Source organism: Xyrauchen texanus, chromosome 33, assembly GCF_025860055.1.
Source record: "Xyrauchen texanus isolate HMW12.3.18 chromosome 33, RBS_HiC_50CHRs, whole genome shotgun sequence".
Classification (NCBI taxonomy): Eukaryota; Metazoa; Chordata; class Actinopteri; order Cypriniformes; family Catostomidae; genus Xyrauchen; species Xyrauchen texanus.
This window is the reverse complement of record NC_068308.1, coordinates 8999707-9019897: the sequence shown is the minus strand read 5'-3', so window position 1 is coordinate 9019897 and position 20191 is coordinate 8999707. Positions and strand designations below refer to the sequence as shown.

Sequence of the window (20191 nt, the reverse complement as noted above, 5' to 3'; positions counted from 1 at the left end):
ATAGGGGTCTAACATGAGGGTGTCAAATTTTAAGATCATTTTGAAAATTTTTAACCACCAATTAAATAAGTAATTACAAAAAAGACCGTCTTTTTACGTTGAGAGAGATTTCCCTGTTAGTCAGTGCGCACGTTTCTTTAAAATCATCCTGCATTGTCTATCAATCAATAATCACTCAGATTACTACAACACTACAGCTGAGAAATACAGTTAAACTTGCTAGAAACAGCCCAAGCCATTGTTCCTAGTTCTAAAATAGGACTGTGTATTGATACAAATTTTCCCGATTCGATTCTGATTCAAAAGCTCTCGATTCGAGAACTTTATTGGCAACCCTTCTAGGTACAATTTGAAAACATTTATTTTACAAATTATATTATATCATTAGTTTTTCACAAACTGGACACGTTTTAGATTTTGAAACAAGGTCAATTCAGTCTATTCCATCAATGAATGTCTTGAAATTACATATATTATGTTGCATATACAGTCTATTTTTGTTACATGTTTACGGTTTATTTGCATAATTTGTACTATTTTCAAGTGTTTACATCGGTATGTAGTACACTTGCAAAATCTGTACTGTCTCTTTAAGATCTATCGGATGTTCATAATTTCTATAGCGCATCCATGTTTCATTAGAATTAAATGTTTATTTTTTTAATCAACATTTGACTGTAAAGAACAGAAAGGGTATTAAAAGAGACATTATTCAATGACATATGTATCCGTGGATCTCGTCTTTGGACACAGAACGAGTTAAACCAATCTTACAAATATCTTGGCGCTAATAACTAATCATAGACATTTATAGTTATATAGTGTGACATTTGGTCGCATATGTGAGTGATTTACTTGCATTATAGAGTGTTGTCACATAAAGTGAAAGATCGATCTTGGGAATTAACCCATTCGCACGTCCGATCAAACCGGTGTGATCTGCATTTGTGCTGCTGTTTACTGGCAAAAGAGCGACAGAAATGGTTGTCATAATGAACCAGCTGCTCAAATAGTATTTTCAACATAACATAATATCTTTAGTTTTAAATGTTACACATATTTAAACGATCACTAATTAAAAGTTTAAAGCTGTAACAGTCGGAGTGCACTGTTTTGATGCAGTGTTGCGACCATGTTTTTTCTCCCAATATGGAATGCCCAATTCCCATTGTGCTTTTTAAGTCAGAGTGGTCGCGTAGTGATTCGCCTCAATCTGGGTGGCGGAGGACGAATCCCAGCTGCCTCCACGTCTGAGACGTCAACCCGCGCACCTTATCACGTGGCTTGTTAAGTGGAGACATAGCATGTGTGGAGGCTTCACGCCATCCACCGCGGCATCCATGCTCAACTCACCACGTGACCCACTTTGAACTAGCGAACTTCAGGGGTGGTATGCAGTGTCTTTATCACTGAGCTACCCAGGCCCTGCGACCATGTTTTATGATGTCAAACAAAGAATATACAAACTAGTTAGTTCTTTGCTTCTATCGCCAACTCAAAATCCCACATTGCCTTGCATGTAAACAACATGGCAGCGTGCATAGCAGGCATGTGAATGTGCATTCACGATCACATCTTATTTATCATAATCAATCATTATAAACTTTAACTTCATAAACTAAACTTCATTATAAACCACATTATATGTTTAAGCAATATCACACAAGCAAGAGTGTGATATGTCCCTACATCAGCACTGCTGTGATTCGGCTGCAGGCACGAGTCCGGAGGTCGAGTGCCATATGTAATCACAGCAGTGCTGATTTAGGGCCATATAGCATGATTGCAAGTGTGATATTGCTTATATACAACAGTTCAATGAACAAGTAAATAATGATCACCTGTTGCCACTCCCAAGCAGAGATGCTGTCAGCTTTCTGAAGGTCAGCTTTCTCAGTGGAAAAATAGCCATCCAAACGGTAGTATTTCTCCCTATTTCATGGTAGCCGGTGCGCAAGAGTCATTCACTATAGGAACCGCAATCTCTTCAGCCATTTTAAACAGTAGTTCCTCTCCAATGTGGAAACTCCAGTAAGAGGTAAGTGCCTTGAGTTCTGTAATCAATCTGTCTGTTGTGTCTCTCAGCTGTGATGAGCCTTAATGCTGAAGTTGTTTGTTTAAAGTGGTTTAAAGCTATTTTCTAGCTTTAGTAGTGTAGTAGTAATACAAGCGATCACAAAGCGGTTTTATGTAAACACTGGCTGATGCGGATTCACTTCACATCACTTAACTGGCACACCACCTGCTGGCTAACATATGTAATGACAAAAAAACAAGACACACATATAGTAGCTCTTAACATATATGCACTGATCTTACACTTAAGTTTAGAACAGCACAAACACAAGTGGAGTGTTATGCACAAAGTAAAGCGTCTGAGTGCTGATGGTGTGAGACCATCAGTGATCTATCATCCAATCAGATTTGAGGACTGGATCTAACTGTTGTATATTTGACAATATATCATATTCATTTCAGTGCACCTAATGTGATCTAATTTGTTCTCCAGTGCATCTGCTGTGAAGTGTAAGGCAATATTTGTTATTTATTTTATGTTATTTTTCAATTACAGCACGCATTAAAGAACCCACAACGGGGGATCCGTCAGTACAGGAGATACGCACGTACGAAAATTTTTTGATATCGAGATCGTTCAAACGAATTTCGCAATTGAAAAGAAAAACTATATTTTCAACCAGCACTATTCTAAAGTGCTGTTTTCAAATAAGCAACGAAGGCTTTGGCGCAGGTTTCAAACTAGCATCGACAGAAGTAGATACAGACACAAGAGTGTATTATTTATTTATTTTTTGTACTTTTTTGATACAGTCCTAAGTTTTTCCCTACTTATTAATTTACTTGTTCATTGAACTGTTGAAAAAAAGCAATATCACACTCACAATAGTACTGTCTTGTCCATCTATCAGCATGGATATGATCACCTGCGGCACTCAGCCATTGCCGAATCACAGCCATGCAGATAGATGGACAATACAGCACTCTTGAACCTGTGATATTGCTTTGATAAATTGCCAGTTTGTAAATTTAGAGGCAAAATGGCAACATCCGCTCAAACCAAGGTAGTGAACTTTTTTAAAAAGCACCTATTGTGGTTTTTAAATATGCCTAATTTAGTTTTAAAGGTCTCATACAATAGACATGCATCCAAGGTTAAAAAACACTTTAATTTGTCATAATTTCAATTGCAGCATTACCTTTTTTTTCCCAGTGTCAAAAATGACTTGTTCAATGATCCGTTCTATAGGATTCATTCTAAACTCCTCCTTTCAGAGAGCCCACTCTGCTCTGATTGGTCAGATGTCCCAGTCTGTTGTGATTGGACTACCGCTTACAGCATGTGTCAGAAAGGAAACGCCCACAACCATATCCGAGTTTCAGCTCTGTCTGAAAAAATGTCTGTTTACCTTACCAATTTGAGCCTGAGTCCGAACCACCATCGCAAGTACGACGAGAACAGGACGTTTCTCAATGGTAAGTTTAAATGTAGTTTGACAATTACATGAGTTAGCCGGTTAGCAGAGGCTAACAGCTAACAGGCTAACAGCGTGCACTGGCTGCTATACAGAGCAGAGGCGTGTTTTTTCTTACCAAATTACATAGGTAAGTACAGGAAGTAAGTCTGGAATTACTAACGACTCTTTTCAGACTCTTTTCAGGTGTTCAGAATCGTTTTTTTCTTTTGGGAGTCAATAAGTCCATCTGTCGTGCACTTAGATTTTTGAATTTATTTTTTTGACATTTTTACATTCATAAACAGCTATAAAACACACAACATGAAAGGTAATATTTGAAAAACCATGATAGGTTTAAATGTTCAATTAATTGCGATAAAATAAAATAACTAATATAATAATAAACGTTAATATAAGTTAGTTTAATATTTTTTATTCAATATATGAAGACTTATTCTTAAATATATTAAGAATAAAATACAGTACTGTGCAAAAGTCTTAAGCACATTAGGCATTTAAAAAAAATAATTGTTTTAAGATGTGTGTCGAGGAAATATCAAAAAAGGAATATCAGTTTTAGATCTCCAAACATTCCTTTGGTAAATAGAATAGAACAAAAGTAGAATAAGGAGCCCTGAAATAAATGTATGGATGTCATCGATATTGTCTGGGATTACATGAAGAGACAGAAGCAATAGAGACACACATAGAACCTAGGTGCAAATCATGGCATTACTTTTGAAAACATCCTCACTATACAACATTTTTCTGCCTAAAATATTTAGCCAGTACTGTAAATGATGGGGGCATGATGCACTGCATAGTATGAATACCCCATCTAAAGAAACTGCAAAAGTGACACATGGAAAGTTCATTACATATGCACAAGGAGAACAAAAGAAGAACAAAAATGCTAAACAGGAACTCACCTCATTAATTGCTACATAGTAGCGTGGCTGCTGAAAGTGTGGGGCGTTGTCATTGCGATCCCGTACAACTATCCGCACCTCGTGCAGTATCACCGTGCCAACAAGCTCATTAGTACACTGAACCTGCACCACAATGGACTGAATGTAGGAAGGTGGCTGAAGGAGAAACAGAAAACAAGAGATCAAACTATTAATTTGCATAGTGCGCATGCAGCAAGCCAACCGAAAAATGACCACTTGCTTACAGCCCATTACAAAGTGTTACATTCTGTGAACAAATGGTTTCTCAGCTAAGAAGAACTTTTTACGATTATAATTCTGCCTGACCCAAAAATCGATATAAATATTTAATGGTATTGATTACATGATATGCTCATTAATCAAATGAATCACAAATAATTACATACATCAATAATTCAGTGGCATACATTATTTTAACAGATAGACAATAGACATTACAAAAAGTGGCTTTAGAAGTCATTATATAGTTTGTTTTCATGCCCATGTGACCCTGTCTGTGAAAACCCAGCTAAAGTCAATTTTTGGTGATTCAATGTTTTCTACATAAAATCATCCTACATAATGTAAAGAACATTCTGTGAAAATATAACCTTGGTATCTTTAATATTGACTGAGTAAGGCTATGTCAAAGATTTGCTGAATTTCGGGCTCTGAAAATCGTGTTTTTGAGAAATTCCAATTTAAAAATAATCTTATATTTAAAACTGCAACACATTTAAAGCATACTTATTCTGACTATGTGCCATATACCACATTAAAGCTGAGACTCTCCCATTGTCAGTTATATATGACACATTTATGGGAAAATTCTTAAAGTTTTGTAAAACAGGTCTATTTATTATGATGTCCAAAAAGCATAAAAACATTGAAATGAATGGGGGTACCACAAGAGCTTGATTGTATCAACAATTACCAAGTCAATTCAGTGGAATGATTTGTATAACTTTATTGTAATGTAATTTATATATATATATATAGATAGATAGATAGATAGAGGAAAATCTCATTCTCTTACTACTGTGTAACATTTGGAGTAAATAAAAAAAAAAACATTCAACGGATAGTTCACCCAAAAATTTTAATTTTGTCAACATTTACTCACCCTAAAGTTGTTCCAAATCTGTATGAGTTTCTTGCTTCTGTTGAACAAAAAAGAAGATATTTTGAAGAATGTTGGTAATCAAACCATTTTTGAAGGTAGCCATTGACTGTCATAGTAGGAAAAAAAATACTATGGTAATCAATGGTTACTGTCAACTGCCTGGTTACCAACATTCTTTAAAATATCTTATTTTGTGTTCAACGGAAGCAAGAAACTAATACAGGTTTGGAACAACATGAGGGTGAGTAAATGATGACATAATTTTTTGGGTGAACTATCACTTTAACAGGTCAGTCTCAAACTTTGTATACACAGAACCACACATTCTAAAATTAACTAGATGCAAAATATTTGATAATCTATGGGATTCTATTCACAAAAGTGTCAATTTTGGTATTAAAAAGTCAAAAAGTAGTATTCAAATAAAAAAAAGCCGGATAATATAAGTTAAATCATAATTTGGGGCAATTCCACTGAGATTAATATCATACAAGCTGTTTAAGCAATCAGCTATTTCTGTTCCTGCGCACGCTTCATAGGTGCCATGTCAGATAGTTAATTCATCAAGCCGACACATCAGCATCCAGAAAACTAATTATTTTGACACATAGCAGGCCTAAAATGTCCTTAAATAAGCTGATTATTATTGACAGAATGTTGAGCTACAAAAAAATAAGATGTTCTTAAAATATCGGCGAAGACATGAAAAAATCTCCACATACAACGGAACCCGGCTTAAGTTGCATGTTTTTGCCTTAACTGGTGTTGACCAGATTGTCGCTCGTGCAGATTGATATTAAGGTGTATTTACATTTTCTAATGGTAGAAAAGAAGTTCCTGAAACAAATGATACAAATGAATCAGAAGGTGTTTTTGCACCGAAATAAACCCAGAGACTGTTGAAATCAATGTTTAGGAAGCCCACGTCCGGTATTTTATTGTGCAAAATTATAAAACTTAGTGTCAATAAAATTATTAATTTCAGTATTTATCATGTTATAAATGAAAATGTTAGTACTGTTTCTCAAATCCCTTGGTACGTTATATCATTTACAGCAATAAACACACATTACCTATTTTTGTAATTTTTATGGCTATGACTACTTTGACGCTCTTAATCTCATAATTAGATTGTGCGACTTTAGCCAGGGTTTCACAGACGGGGTCATATATCATTGAACATAAGCCTATCATTGGCCTGCAGTTGAATTAGTCATTGTGTGAGGTAGACTGTTCACTCAAAACATGAACCTGTAATCAGTTCCATTCTTTTGTACCCTATCCTGTTAACTTGTTTCCAATGATTTGTACTAAATTACAGATGCATCACAAGAATGTTAAATGTATGGGATATTCACATCTCGGTCTAGAAGTCGTCCAGTGCTGTTTAGAAACAGTCGTTTTCTGACCGGGTCCAGGATGACCCAATAGTCATGGTTGTCTCGTAAGGATAAAGAGATGGTGCGATCAGGGTCTTCTGCTCTTCCATTTATTTGCATGTTCTCCACCAGAAGAGTTCCTGCAATGATAAATTAACATTTTCATTAGTTCTGTAAGTTATGTTTTTAAAAAGCCCTTGTGGGATTTCTGCCTATAAAGTTATTTTAATATTAACTAAAAACTGAATAATTGCTTATTCTTGCAAATTCATATAAATGACACAGCACATATGCAAATATAATTAGACACCATAAATCCTCACAATGTGGATTTTTTGTGAGGATGTTTTATTTATGTATTTATTTCAGAAGGAGCTAGTATCGCATTTCTTAAAGGAAATAGCAGTGCTTGGAAGGCAGCAAAATAATAGTGTTAAAGTTTAAGGTAAATCTGGGGTTTCGACTAATTTGGACTAAATTAAATCTGAAGTGAGTAACTTTTTCAGTGTTAAAATACTTTCTCTAGGGCTGGGCGATAAATCGATTTTATCGATTAACTCGAATTTGATGTTTAAAGAAAATCGGGCGATTTGTTTTTATTGAAAATCGGTTTTCTCTTTAACTTCCACCACTGACGCTCCCCTTACGCTTCCGTAGTTCAGAATGGGCTCGCTCAGCGCGCCCCCCGCTCTCGTTACAGCCACACAGACAACATGGCAGTTAACAAGGATGAGCTCGTTCCAAAGAAAGGCTCGGTTTCATCGGTTGTTTGGAATTGTTCGCTTTTTTGGTGTCAGACGCACAACAAATAACGCCACATTGCAAAGTGTGTTTAAAAGCTGTTGCTACCAAAGGTAGTAGCACAACAAATTTATTCCAGCATCTTAAACAGAGGCATGCAGCCGAGTGGGAGGTGTGTGCTTCTCAACTAAACGAACAAGACCGCAGTTCAAACACAGACACACCCGCAAAAAAACAAACTACGGTCTTAGAAAGATTTTCGAACTGTATCCCCTATGACAAGAAAGGGCCCCGGTGGAAAACAATCACGGATTCAGTAGCGAAATATATAGCAAGAGATATGGTGCCCATATACACTGTGGAAAAGCCGGGGTTTATTAACATGCTTAAAGTTGTCGACCCCAGGTATGTGCTACCAAGCCGCAAATATTTTGCCGAAGTTGCCTTGCCTCGTCTGTACAACAGTACTCGTGAAAAGATCGCTAGAGAGCTGGAGGGTGTGTCGTTTTACTCCGCCACAACGGACCTGTGGTCCAGTCGAACGATGCAGCCCTATATGAGTTTGACTGTGCATTATATTGACGACTGGACTCTGCGAAGCGTCTGCCTTCAAACAGCGTACTTTCCCGATGACCATACAGGTGAAATAATTGCGCAGGGGCTAAAAGATGCTTTGACTTCATGGAACCTTGATGAAGAACAACTCATCTGTATGACAACAGACAGCGGCACCAACATATTAACAATGAGTGGCCCAACCTCCAGTGCTTTGGACATAAACTGCACAACGCTATAGGTAAGAGTCTAATGGCTATGCATTCAAGTGATGTTGATTTTGTTTTACACATGAACAGGCCAGCCCAATTATTACATGTTGTAATTAATGCAATTTAATGAAATCAAAACATATTGCACAAAATGAACATGCATGATTAATCATAATTGTGTGTGTATTATTGTGTGTGTGTGTGTGTGTGTGTGTATGGTGTGTGTGTATAGTGTGTGTGTGTGTATGGTGTGTGTGTGTATTGTGTGTGTGTGTGTGTGTGTGTGTGTGTGTGTGTATTGTGCGTGTGTATGTGTGTGTGTGTGTGTGTGTGTGTGTGTGTGTGCACCCTTAGTGTGCATTAATAACATGTGGAAATGTGAAAAAGACTTGTTTTGACACTGACCAATAGTGACACTAAAAATAGTTTTCTTTGTTTTTTCTTTATTTATTTATTGTAAAGAGAATGGTGTGAAAGACCCACGAATCGATCGTGCCATTGGGGTTTGTAAAAAGGCAGTTGCTGCCTTTTCCTATAGTTGGAAAAAAAGAAGAGAGATGGGTGAAGCACAGGCTGAGCTTGGTCTACCCAGTCATCAGCTGGTAACGGAGTCCCCAACCAGATGGGGTTGAACAGGAGAAGGCCATAGTCCGTGTCCTGGGGTCCGACAAGAAATGACGTCATCTTGTCCCCACTTGGCAAGATATTGAAGTTTTAGAGTCCGTAAATAAAAGCTATCAAGCCACTCCAAGAATTTACAGACGCCCTGTCTGGGGAGGCTTATGTCAGTGTCTCCTACATTAAACCGATACTGCATTTGTTCAAAACCAATCTCCTACAGCCAGAGGAGGAAGACACCGAACTCACTAAAACAATAAAAAGAAACATAATGCAGTATCTTGATGACAAATACAGCGACACTGTGAAGAATGAACTCTTGGACATGTCCTCACTGATGGACCCCAGGTTCCGTACAACCTACATTGACCCCGACAAGGTGGAACAAATCAAAAAAAGAGCTGTCACTGAGCTGATGTCTCTGCCTGCTGAAAAAAGTACGCCTCAGCAGCCTGGTCCAGCTGTGCAGGTGTGCCAAGGTGAAGCACATCCTCCGCCCAATAAGAAAATGACTTTAGCTGCTTTCTTCAAGAAGAATGTGCCAGAGCCATCCTCTCACCAACCAGAGGAAGTGAAAGTAGAGACAGAGCTGGCAACCTACCTACTGACCTCTAAGGCAGACACTGATCCACTTCAGTGGTGGAAACGTCACGAACCAAACTTCCCAAGGCTCAGTAATCTGGCCAAAAAATACTTGTCTGTCCCTGCTACAAGTGCCCCATCAGAGAGGCTTTTCAGTGTGGGAGGGGGAATTGTTACATGTAACCGGGCATGCCTCAAGCCAGAGGTAGTAGAAAGGCTTGTCTTCCTGGCTAAAAATGCATAAAAGAAGAATGTTGAAACTAAAGTAATGGATGCAGATGTTTCATTTTGTTTACAATTTCAGGGATTCAGAACAACTGTTGAAAGTTGTGTTTGCACTTTATGAATACCACTGTTAAAAGTATGTATTTTTGTAATACATCTAATTTTGTCATTTTTGTTACATTTATTTGACCAAAAGTGTTTTATCAAAGAGGGACACACATATTTTATTTTTTATTTATAGTTTAAGTTATTTTGAAGGTGCATTGTGTCACTGTAAGTTTGAAGTTATTAGAAAACTGATAAGCTAGCTACATTTTCACTGTTTACAATGGCAGGGCCTGCCATCTCGTTTACAAGCATGTTTTGAGGCTTGTTTCCTGTTACACTTATGCCCCAAGGGGACATTAAGATTAAACTGCATAAGGGAAAATCAGAACAAAATAAAGAGTATATTTGTTTTGAGCAATTTCTTTGTCGATTGTAGTTTGTTTTTAAATAGAAATAAAAAAATCGATTAAAATCGAAAATCGGGTTTGGTGTGAAAAAATCGGAGATTTTTTTTTTTAAGCCATATCGCCCAACCCTAACTTTCTCCTATCCCAGCTTAATATGCAGAGACAACCGTATGTAAGCCATTTGTATTTACATTTTCTAAAACCTGTAAACACCGTCTCGGTGGTGCTCTATATGGTGTTTTGACACAACAAAATTGCCTCAACAAAATTGACACAATGGCATGATCTGTTTGATCATGGGTGCGAAATCGAAAAACTGTTTGAAAATATATTTTATTTTTTCAGTTCCATACAGTGGCTTAAGATTGGATTGCAGAATTATAAAATTAAATGTTAATGGCTGAGAAAACTAGAATGTTTGCAACCTAGTCTCAGAATGAACGTAAACAGAATGAAATACATTTTTTACAAATTGAGTTTTACACCCCTTTTTCTACGTTTTGCTGCATGTGAAATTAACACTAGAGGCACTACAACAGTTGTGCGTTTTATTCACTTTCACACAAATCACAGATCCTATGGCTGTTTATGACTTTATAAACACTTATTTTTCACTCTTTTACTCACACACTGCTGTTATAACTTTACTCAGTTATTTACATGCTTCAGAGTGCTTACACACATCTGGAAAGTCCATAAAGTATTGTGAAGATGTTTTTGATTTCTCAAGCGCTTTTAACACAGTCCAGCCAGTCCGGCAGGCTGAGAAGCTCCCTGGGATGCAGGTGGATCAGGACCTTGTGGCATGGATTATAGACTACCTTATGACAGACCGCATTATGTCAGGTTGAAAGGCTACTTGTCAGATGTGGTGACTTGCAATACTGGTGTACCGCAGGGACCTGTATTGTCACCATTCTTATTCACTCTCTACACCTCTGATTTCAGTTTTGTTTTGGGAATGTGTCACTTACAGAAGTTCTCAGATGACAGCTCCATTGTCAACTGTATTACAGATGATAAGGATGAGGAGCATAGAGATCAGATTGAGACCTTCATAGGATGGTGCGAAAGTAATCATCTTCAGCTCAACATTGGAAAAACCAGGGAGCTGGTGGTGGACTTTCGACATAGTAAGAGGACCCTGATTCCTGTCACCATAAGAGGAGAGGGAGTGAAGATAGTGGATACCTACAAGTTCCTTGGGGTGCAACTTAACAACAAATTGGACTGGTCAGGCAATACTGAGGCCCTATTTAGGAAAGGGCAGAGCAGGATGTTCTTTTTGAGGAGGCTCAGATGTTTTAATGTGTGTACTAGGCTTCTATATTTTATACTTCTGTAGTGGCCAGGGCTAGTGTTATCTTTTTTGCTGTGTCTTGGGGGAGGGGAAGCTTTTGAGGAAGGCAAGCTCTGTGTTGGGGATAGAACTGAACAGTGTAGAGGAGGTGATTGAAAAGAGGATGAGAAGAAAGCTAGAAGCTATTGTGGCCAATCCATCACATCCTCTTTATGCTGAGCTTAGGCAGCTCAACAGCAAGTTTAGCCACAGATTTATCCAGCCACGTGCTTCAAAACGCTTGGGTCATCAGCTATTAGACTCTATAATTCCACAGTACCCAGTATCTCATCTCACACCACTGACTTGAGTTGCAGTACCACAGACCACCTTCTAAAGGATATGTATATGTATGTAATTTAGTGATTGGAAGTAGTGGAGTATATAAAATATTGAGTACTTCCACATTTATATATTATTTGTATTGATCTTTTAATGTTATAGTTTTATTATTTTATTTAATTCATCTTTTGATTTTGCACTTGTATGTCCATTCTGTTATCTGCTCATACTTATGCTGTTGATGTGTCAAAAATATTTTAAAACTTGTGTCAAAAATGTCTTCTATGGGGGATCAATAAAGATAGATCGATCTATCGATCGAGCGATCTATCTGTCTATCGGTCGGTCCGTCTGTCCGTCCATCCGTCCAACATGTTTAGCTTGCAAGTTAGTTCATACTCAGATTCAGTGACGAGCCTCGAGCTCAGCCAATGAGGCTCGAAATGATAAAGTGCAATAGAAGTCACACAGAATGACATGATTGCTTCAGTAAATGTGCTTTTCATGTCGAAATTGCTTTTAAAACAATATTGGTTAGGTTAAGGCATATGTTAAAGGAATATTTGGTGTTCAATACAAGTTAAGATCAATTGACAGCACTTGTGGCATAATTTTGATTACCATGAAAATTATTGTTTGACTTGTCCTTCTTTTCTTTAAAAAACACAAAAATCGAGGTGACTGTGAGGCACTTACAATGGAAGTAATCGGGGGGCAATTTTTGAATGTTAAAATACTGTTTCAAAAGTTTAGCTACAAGAGATAAACAATATGCGTGTTAACATGATTTCAGTGTGATCAAATCACTTAACCTTTTCTGTGTAAAGCTATTACCAATTATACAACTTCATTGCCATTATGATATAATGTCAAAAAACCCTAAAATTACTGTAAATATGACAATATAAACATAATTTCTACTCAAATAATACATGAGTTTTAAAGAAGAATTAATGTATGTACTTTTAAAGGTTCACATTTTTGCCTTTAAACCCTTCAAAAATCTGCCCTTACTTCCATTGAAGTGTCTCACTGTAACCTCGATGTTTGCTTTTTTATAGAAATGGACAGACGAGTCAAATACATTATAGTGGTATTCAACATTATGCCAAAAATGCTGTTGATTGGGCTTAACTTGTATTGAACCTGGAATATTCCTTTAAGGGGAAAGATGTCTGTTTTTCTTCACCTCTCATGTATCTTCGTGAACACTATTGGTTGGGTTTAGGGTACATTTTTAGGTACACTTTAAATCACCTTCCTGTACCTGTTACTGTACCCTGTAACATAAAAAGTAACCTTACACCAGAACAGCCCAAAATAACATTTATACTATTCTTAAGTCTCCTGCATCTCAGATTTTGATCCAGAGAAAAAGACCCCATGTGTTTCAGAAGAGACTCATATTGCACTAAGTTAGCCAACATCCCAAAATCTGCAACCAAAAGTCAGACATTCCGATATGAACTCAAATATTACTCGGCAACTTCTTCCAAGACCAATTATCTGAGCTACCCTATTCACATTCAAGTTATACCTCTATACCAGCATTTTTCGAACTGGGGGACATGCCAGAGCATGTCGGGGGGCACAGAGAATATGACAAATAAGAAAAATAAAAAGATAAATAAATGTTAAAAACAAATATGGCAAAGATAAATGAAAATTATTATTAATAATAATACCAAATATATTTTCAGTTTACCAGACCTTAGTTCTGCCTCTGTTCATTTGTACACATATTTTGCCAATGTAGACGTGGTTTAACATGGGAGAAAACCCGTAAAAATCTTAATCCATTATAAGTTAACCGTGAGATCAGGTTGACTTGTCTTCATGTTTTTTGTGATTGGTACAGTTTCCTGTAGAGACAGAGACTGGCTTTATCACAGATATTGGCTACAAAAACAGCTAAATAATTATATTTCTATTGGGATAAAATACAGTATAGTTTTGATAAAGATAATAAAAATAGGTTTCATTTTATTAATAGAAATACAGTATTTATAGCCATAACTTATGCTCACCAGTGAATGACGCATTGTCAAATGAGTCTGTCAGACACAATTAAAGGCTACAGATCATCATTAGTGAATTCCTTCAATGCATGGAATATAATGAACTTTGTTAATATAGCACTAGAGGCCAATATTTGATAAAACTTCAAATAAATGGCTAGAATACACTGTTCGATTTTAGTGGAAGAAAGGTTTTTACATTTAGCCTTAATTATTATTTACTAGGCTATTGTATAGGCCTATAGATCTACTCTTAGTGGTCCGTGTATCATCCGATCATTCGATTATTCCATTTAATCTGGCAAACCAAAAACGAAATAACGAATCAATGTTTTGTTTTTCTGTTTTTCTGTATGAACCAAATATGAACATTTTCGTTCGTTTGATTGCTTTCAGCTCGAAACGGGAAATATAATAAACAAGGAAACCAAAACGAAATAATGGGTCGAATATACGTTGTCTTTATTTTTCTTTATTTGTTTTCCTATTTCCCACGGTGGAATCAATTCTGTTTCGCGCATGCGCAGTGGATAGTTTCAAAGGAGTAGGTCGCTGAGCCAAAAGCGTAGGGTTCGGTCCCAGTTGGTCAAACTTTCCAGTTCAAATGGCACTCGAACCATACATGTCTTTTATTGAGGACATGTTTATGAATGGAATGCCATATCATGAGATCTTAGTAAAGATGCAAGAAATGGGTGTCCAGCGTGGAAGCTCTGAGATCAGCATCCGGAGACTACTTGCCAAGCATAATATGCGGAGAAAAGGACACACTTCTGATTCAGACCTTGACATTGCTGTCTCTCGAGCAATAAATGAGGTAACGTTACGTGATATAAAAAAAAGTAAAACATGTTGCATACTAAACTAAGGTGACCAACAGTCCTGTTTTCCCAGGACATGTCCTGTTTTCACGTCCTGTCCTGGCCGTCCTGGCTGTTTTTTATAAAGTGATGAAAATGTCCTGGTTTTCAAAAAACTGCTGGGAAAGATCAGCTCTACAGCCAAATATAGATGGGCAAACAAGGAGGATGAGGAAGAAAAACAGGATAAAGAGGAAGAAAACTAAAGATATAAATATATTTTGTTAGTTCGTTTTTGTAAGTTTGTGAGAGCTATTTTTGTTCAATTTGGAGGTATTTCTTTTAGTCATTTATTATTTATATATTTATTTTTCTAATACAGAAGAGACATTATTTCATTCATTATTTTTGAAACCTGTCATAATAAAACATATTGAGTAACCTCTGAGAAGCCTATCTGAATTTGTGTCTTGTAATATAACAATTTTCTATCCATACAGAGGAGGCATAGCCTACTTTAAATGTATTGAAATTAATAAGGCATCTTTGAGTAAACTTCGAGTATCATTTGAGTATCTGTTTGCCGAGTGTACTGGTATTTGGTAATCAAAATATGGTCACCCATACTAGACCTATCACTAGTCTATGTGATACGCAGGTAGCCTATACGATATATACCCACAAGGAACGGTCAGATATTTTCGTATACCCACTTAAAATAGTGAGCTGATACGTAACAACATTGTTTTTTTGCAACAGAACAACAGAACTTTCACGCGTTCATTCATAAATTCACCCCGTCTGGGTTGCGAAGCACTGAACTGAGCGTGTGTGTGTGTGGCGTGTGTGTGTGTATGTGTGTGTGTGTGTGTGTGTGTGTGTGTGTGTGTGTGTGTGTGTAGTAGCTAGTAGTAGAAGAAGAAGAAGAAGAAGAAGAAGAAGTAGTAGTAACAGTTCCTGGAAGCTTGCTCATTCAGCTGATACAGTACATAACCTCAGTTTGACAATGGTTTTGGACGATAAATGTGCTTGAGATGATGTGGACACTTTTTGTGTCCTCACTGTTAATAATATTCCATAATGAATGAGTGTTGGTGACATAACTGCACATAGGCCTATGTTCATTGTTACTGCTAAGCCTCAGCTTTCAATTATTGTTAATAATAGTTGCAACTTGCACTCTTAAATGTGTAATGAAAATTGCCAGCTGATAAAATCTGTGCTCCAGGGACCAGATTCATAAAACATCCAAGGCTTCATGTTGCGCCTAGTGCCATTTGAACTGGAAAGTTTGACCAACTGGGACCCGAACCCTACGCTTTTGGCTCAGCGACCTACTCCTTTGAAACTATCCACTGCGCATGCGCGAAACAGAATTGATTCCACCGTGGGAAATAGGAAAACAAATAAAGAAAAATAAAGACAACGTATATTCGACCTATTATTTGTTTTGGTTTCCTTGTTTATTATATTTCCCGTTTCGAGCTGAAAGCAATCAAACGAACGAAAATGTTCATATTTGGTTCATACAGAAAAACAGAAAAACAAAACATTGATTTGTTATTTCGTTTTTGGTTTGCCAGATTAAATGGAATAATCGAATGATCGGATGATACACGGACCCTTAGTAAACAACTGTCACATTTGTGTCCATTTCAGTGCCTCCAAAAGGAACTTTTGTGAGAAAGTTGATACTTAAATAATCCATAAAAGAGGACTCCATTAAATCTCATAGGCTATATAAAAAAAGAGCAACCTCTGAGCAATGTTTTTTCCTGCGAGTGATCTCATACAAGATTTTGACATTTCACACACAACCACATGCGCAGCTGCCAGTCTGCCAGCTTAAGAATAAATCACATGAGCTACAACTACATTCAAAGCAAGACTGTGTAATGCACAACAGATCACGTTCACTGCAGCCTTGGAATTTCAAACATCTGCAGGAAATTATTAATTTAAAGGGTAACTAAACCCTAAACCAACTTTTTTTAGTTAATGATCTGTAAGAATGGGGCTTTATTAGTACTGGTCATTGATTCAAGTAATTTTTTTGACATTTGTGTATGAAGTGTTTTAATTCTACAATATATGGTGTAAAAACGTCTGAGTGCTGCCCTCTTCAGGTTGAACGGTGGCTACTGCAGTTGAATTTTCCTATTGGCTGCTTCGGTACTTCGTGACGTAAGCGGTGACAGCTGACGTAAGCAGGATCCAGCTCACCACGCCCTTGGTACGAGCTACCACGCCCATGGCAGTATATAAACCATCTCGTTTCGTCAAAACCACTGTAGCGAGTCAGGAGTTGGACTTGCGAGTATTGAAAACGATCAGGATAGAGTATTTTAGCATCTATTTAGCATAGCATTTATATAGTTATTTAGATTATTTCGTGTAGCCTAGGTAGTTAATTAGCATATTTGTTAGTGTAGTATTGTTAGAAGCATAGTTAGTTAGTAGCATAGCATTGCGTCAGTTAGGATAGCTTCAAGTTAGCGTAGATTATCTGTATTTAGAACAGTGGTCAGGATGGTACGTAGTTGTAGTGTTGCTGGTTGCAACAGCACTGCTGGACTGTATAGCTTTCCAGCAGACTTGGAAATTAGGCGCCAGTGGTTGCATGTCCTTGGGCTGGAAGACCGCGAGTTCCCGCCTAGAGCTGTAGGAGTGTGCAAACTGCATTTTACGCGGGATTGCTTCTCCAATGCATTGGAGGTGGAAATGGGCTTCTCCAAAAAGCTCGCGCTGAAAAGCGACCGCAGAGGCGCCTTGAGGTGAGTGATCATATATATTTGAATCACAATTTATGGTTAGGCTAAAGTTAATCCTCTGGGGTCGACAAACGCAAGGCAAAATATGAATATGCCTACAGAGCGGCAAAATATGAATATGCCTACAGAGCGCGCGCTATTGACATCAACTCGATAAAATTCATCATATTCATGTACATGTCGTCTTGCGACCATGTGAGGAATAATAATAACATAATAGTAATACTCCTGGAGAAAATTACCTCAGAAGTTTGTGAGTTAATTAACGTTAACTAATAGTATTTATAAACATTTTAAAATCTCTAAAATTACTGAATATAAGACCGTAATTGTAAACCATAACACATTTTTTTTTTTTTAGCCTACTATGACCAGAGACATTGGGTGCCAGACTGAACCAGTCTGGTCCAGATCTGCAAGTGTGCAGGCTAACATGAAGCCAATGAGGAGAAGCAAAGGTGATTTTGAATACTATGGAGCTTTTAAATGTTTTTCATCATATAGTTAAGATTAAATAATTTTGTTTTGTACTTTCGCTGATTATTGATAAAAAAATCTATTATTAATCTGTGCAGCCACCCAGGCCAGAATGCCTAACAGGAGTGTGTCGTGTGACACAGGCACACTGATGGAGCCTTTCACAGACTGTCCCGGGGCAACCTCTACACCAATAAAGAGGAAAAGATGTGAGGTGTCCACTGATGACTCCAGCTACCATCAAGATGGAAGTGAGAGCACCATGAACAGTACAAGGTAATGCATTTAGTCCCATTAGGTTTTTCAGTTAGGCTATATTTGAATGTTCTAATTTAGCAATTAACGTTACTTGTTTTTAAATACTTTTGATTTGTTATCATTAAGTTATTTCTGATACATACACATTACATAACCAAATTATGATTATTTATGCTTTTATTTAAATTTGTTTTCTTTTTTTTTCCTTTTACATAGAGTCTTTAATGAAGTATTACCCCACAAAGTGACTAAGTACATTGTTTATGAAGATAAACTGCTGGAGCTTTTTAGAAGATGCCCTGTCTGCACCCGGAGTTTGGTTGTTTCACAAACAACCATTTCTCCGTGTCAAACAGCAGTGTGCTTACTGCGAGTACTCCAGTGATTGGTCGAGCCAGCCAATGGTAAACAATATACCAGCGGGAAACCTACAGCTCTGTGCAGCTGTTCTGTTCACTGGCTCATCGTTTTGCCAGATATCGAAGGTGAGAGATAATAACATAGCGCTGTCATATTTGCACATCACCCCTCAGGATATTATATGAAGATGAATTTTTTCTCTTTTAGTTCTTGGATGCCTTCAAAATCCAGGGGATCTCTGAGCCATGCTTCCACAAGCATCAGGCCAAGCTCCTTATCCCAACCATAAACTGGCAGTGGAAGATCGAGCAGGATAAAGCTATTGAAAATGCCATTGCTGATGGGGCTGTGACTCTTGGTGGGGACATGAGAGCTGATTCACCTGGTAATAACTCATTAATTATATGTATGTGTATGTATATAGAGTCCAACGAACGGTTCAATGCGAATACATGTATCGTTACACCCCTAATATATATATATTTATATTAGACTGCTGTCAGGCTTTGTTGACGTTGGCTTTGTGCAAATAACACAATTGTAGGACATTCAGCAAAATATGGCAGCTACACCATGATGGACCTCAAAGCCAATAGGGTCATAGACATCCAACTAGTCCAGGTAAACAACTACACAATGAAAACATTTTGTTATGTGAATTACTATATACTGTGCATTGATCTAAGTATTTGTGTTTGCAGAGCAATGAAGTTGGAAACAGCCAAAGAATGGAGAAAGAGGGATTTGAAAGAAGCCTGTCTCTTCTTGAGGAAAGAGGTGTTGTGGTCCAGTCTTTGGTGACTGATCGTCACACAGGGGTACAGAAGTTTATGAGGGAGCAAAAAAAGGACATTAGACACTTCTTCGACCCTTGGCATATGGGAAAAGGTTAGTATTTTGAATAGAACGAAAACAGTACCAGTATTTCTAATGGAACATTTTTCAGTTAAAGTGGTAGACAATTATATGGGAAGGTTGCACAAAGTGAACTTTTTAAGATGCCACAAAAAGGTTAATATATATCACAACTTATTTTTATCATATAGCCTATACTGAATGTTAGTCCACCACCTTGGTCTATAAAGTGCAGTGGGAAACGCTGATTACAGTAATTGTTTTTATTATTCTTTGTGTTCAGGACTTGGTAAAAAAATGGATGCCCTTAGTAAGGGTAAGGGACTGCAGGACGTGGGGCTGTGGAGAAAGAGTGTGGTCAATCACCTTTATTGGTCTGCGACCACATCAACATCTGGGGAGGAGGTAGTGGCCAAGTGGAGCTCTGTAGCAAACCATATTCAGAACATCCACTGCCACGAAAACACCGTTTCCTTCTTGTCTTCACGAGCCTCTGGTTGGTGATCAGACAAGACACTGGCTCAAACCATGTAAGTACAGATAAGCTGTAACGCTAATGTATTTTATTTTGTAGTTGCGTCACTCTCTAGATTTATATTGAACTATCTTCATTACATCAAGTCAAAGTTAATCCAAATTATAAAACACTGTGATTAACTGTTGTATTAAGAACTTTAAATCTTTTGTTTAGGCACAGCAGCATGTGAAAAATTCACAGCAATTTTGTTGTCACCATGTC

At 37.4% G+C, this 20191-nt stretch overlaps 1 protein-coding gene across 1 annotated transcript in view; it reads right to left on the bottom strand.

The window, feature by feature from the left end:
• Window positions 1–20191, bottom strand: part of LOC127627230 (protocadherin-15-like) — a 505252-nt gene that overhangs the window by 334337 nt on the left and 150724 nt on the right. Inside the window, exons 5-6 of the mRNA XM_052103574.1 lie at window positions 6884–7044; window positions 4403–4558 (exon numbers count right to left, since the gene is read on the bottom strand). Coding sequence (XP_051959534.1) covers window positions 4403–4558; window positions 6884–7044 — 317 coding nt within the window. The remainder of the gene's footprint in view (window positions 1–4402; window positions 4559–6883; window positions 7045–20191) is intronic.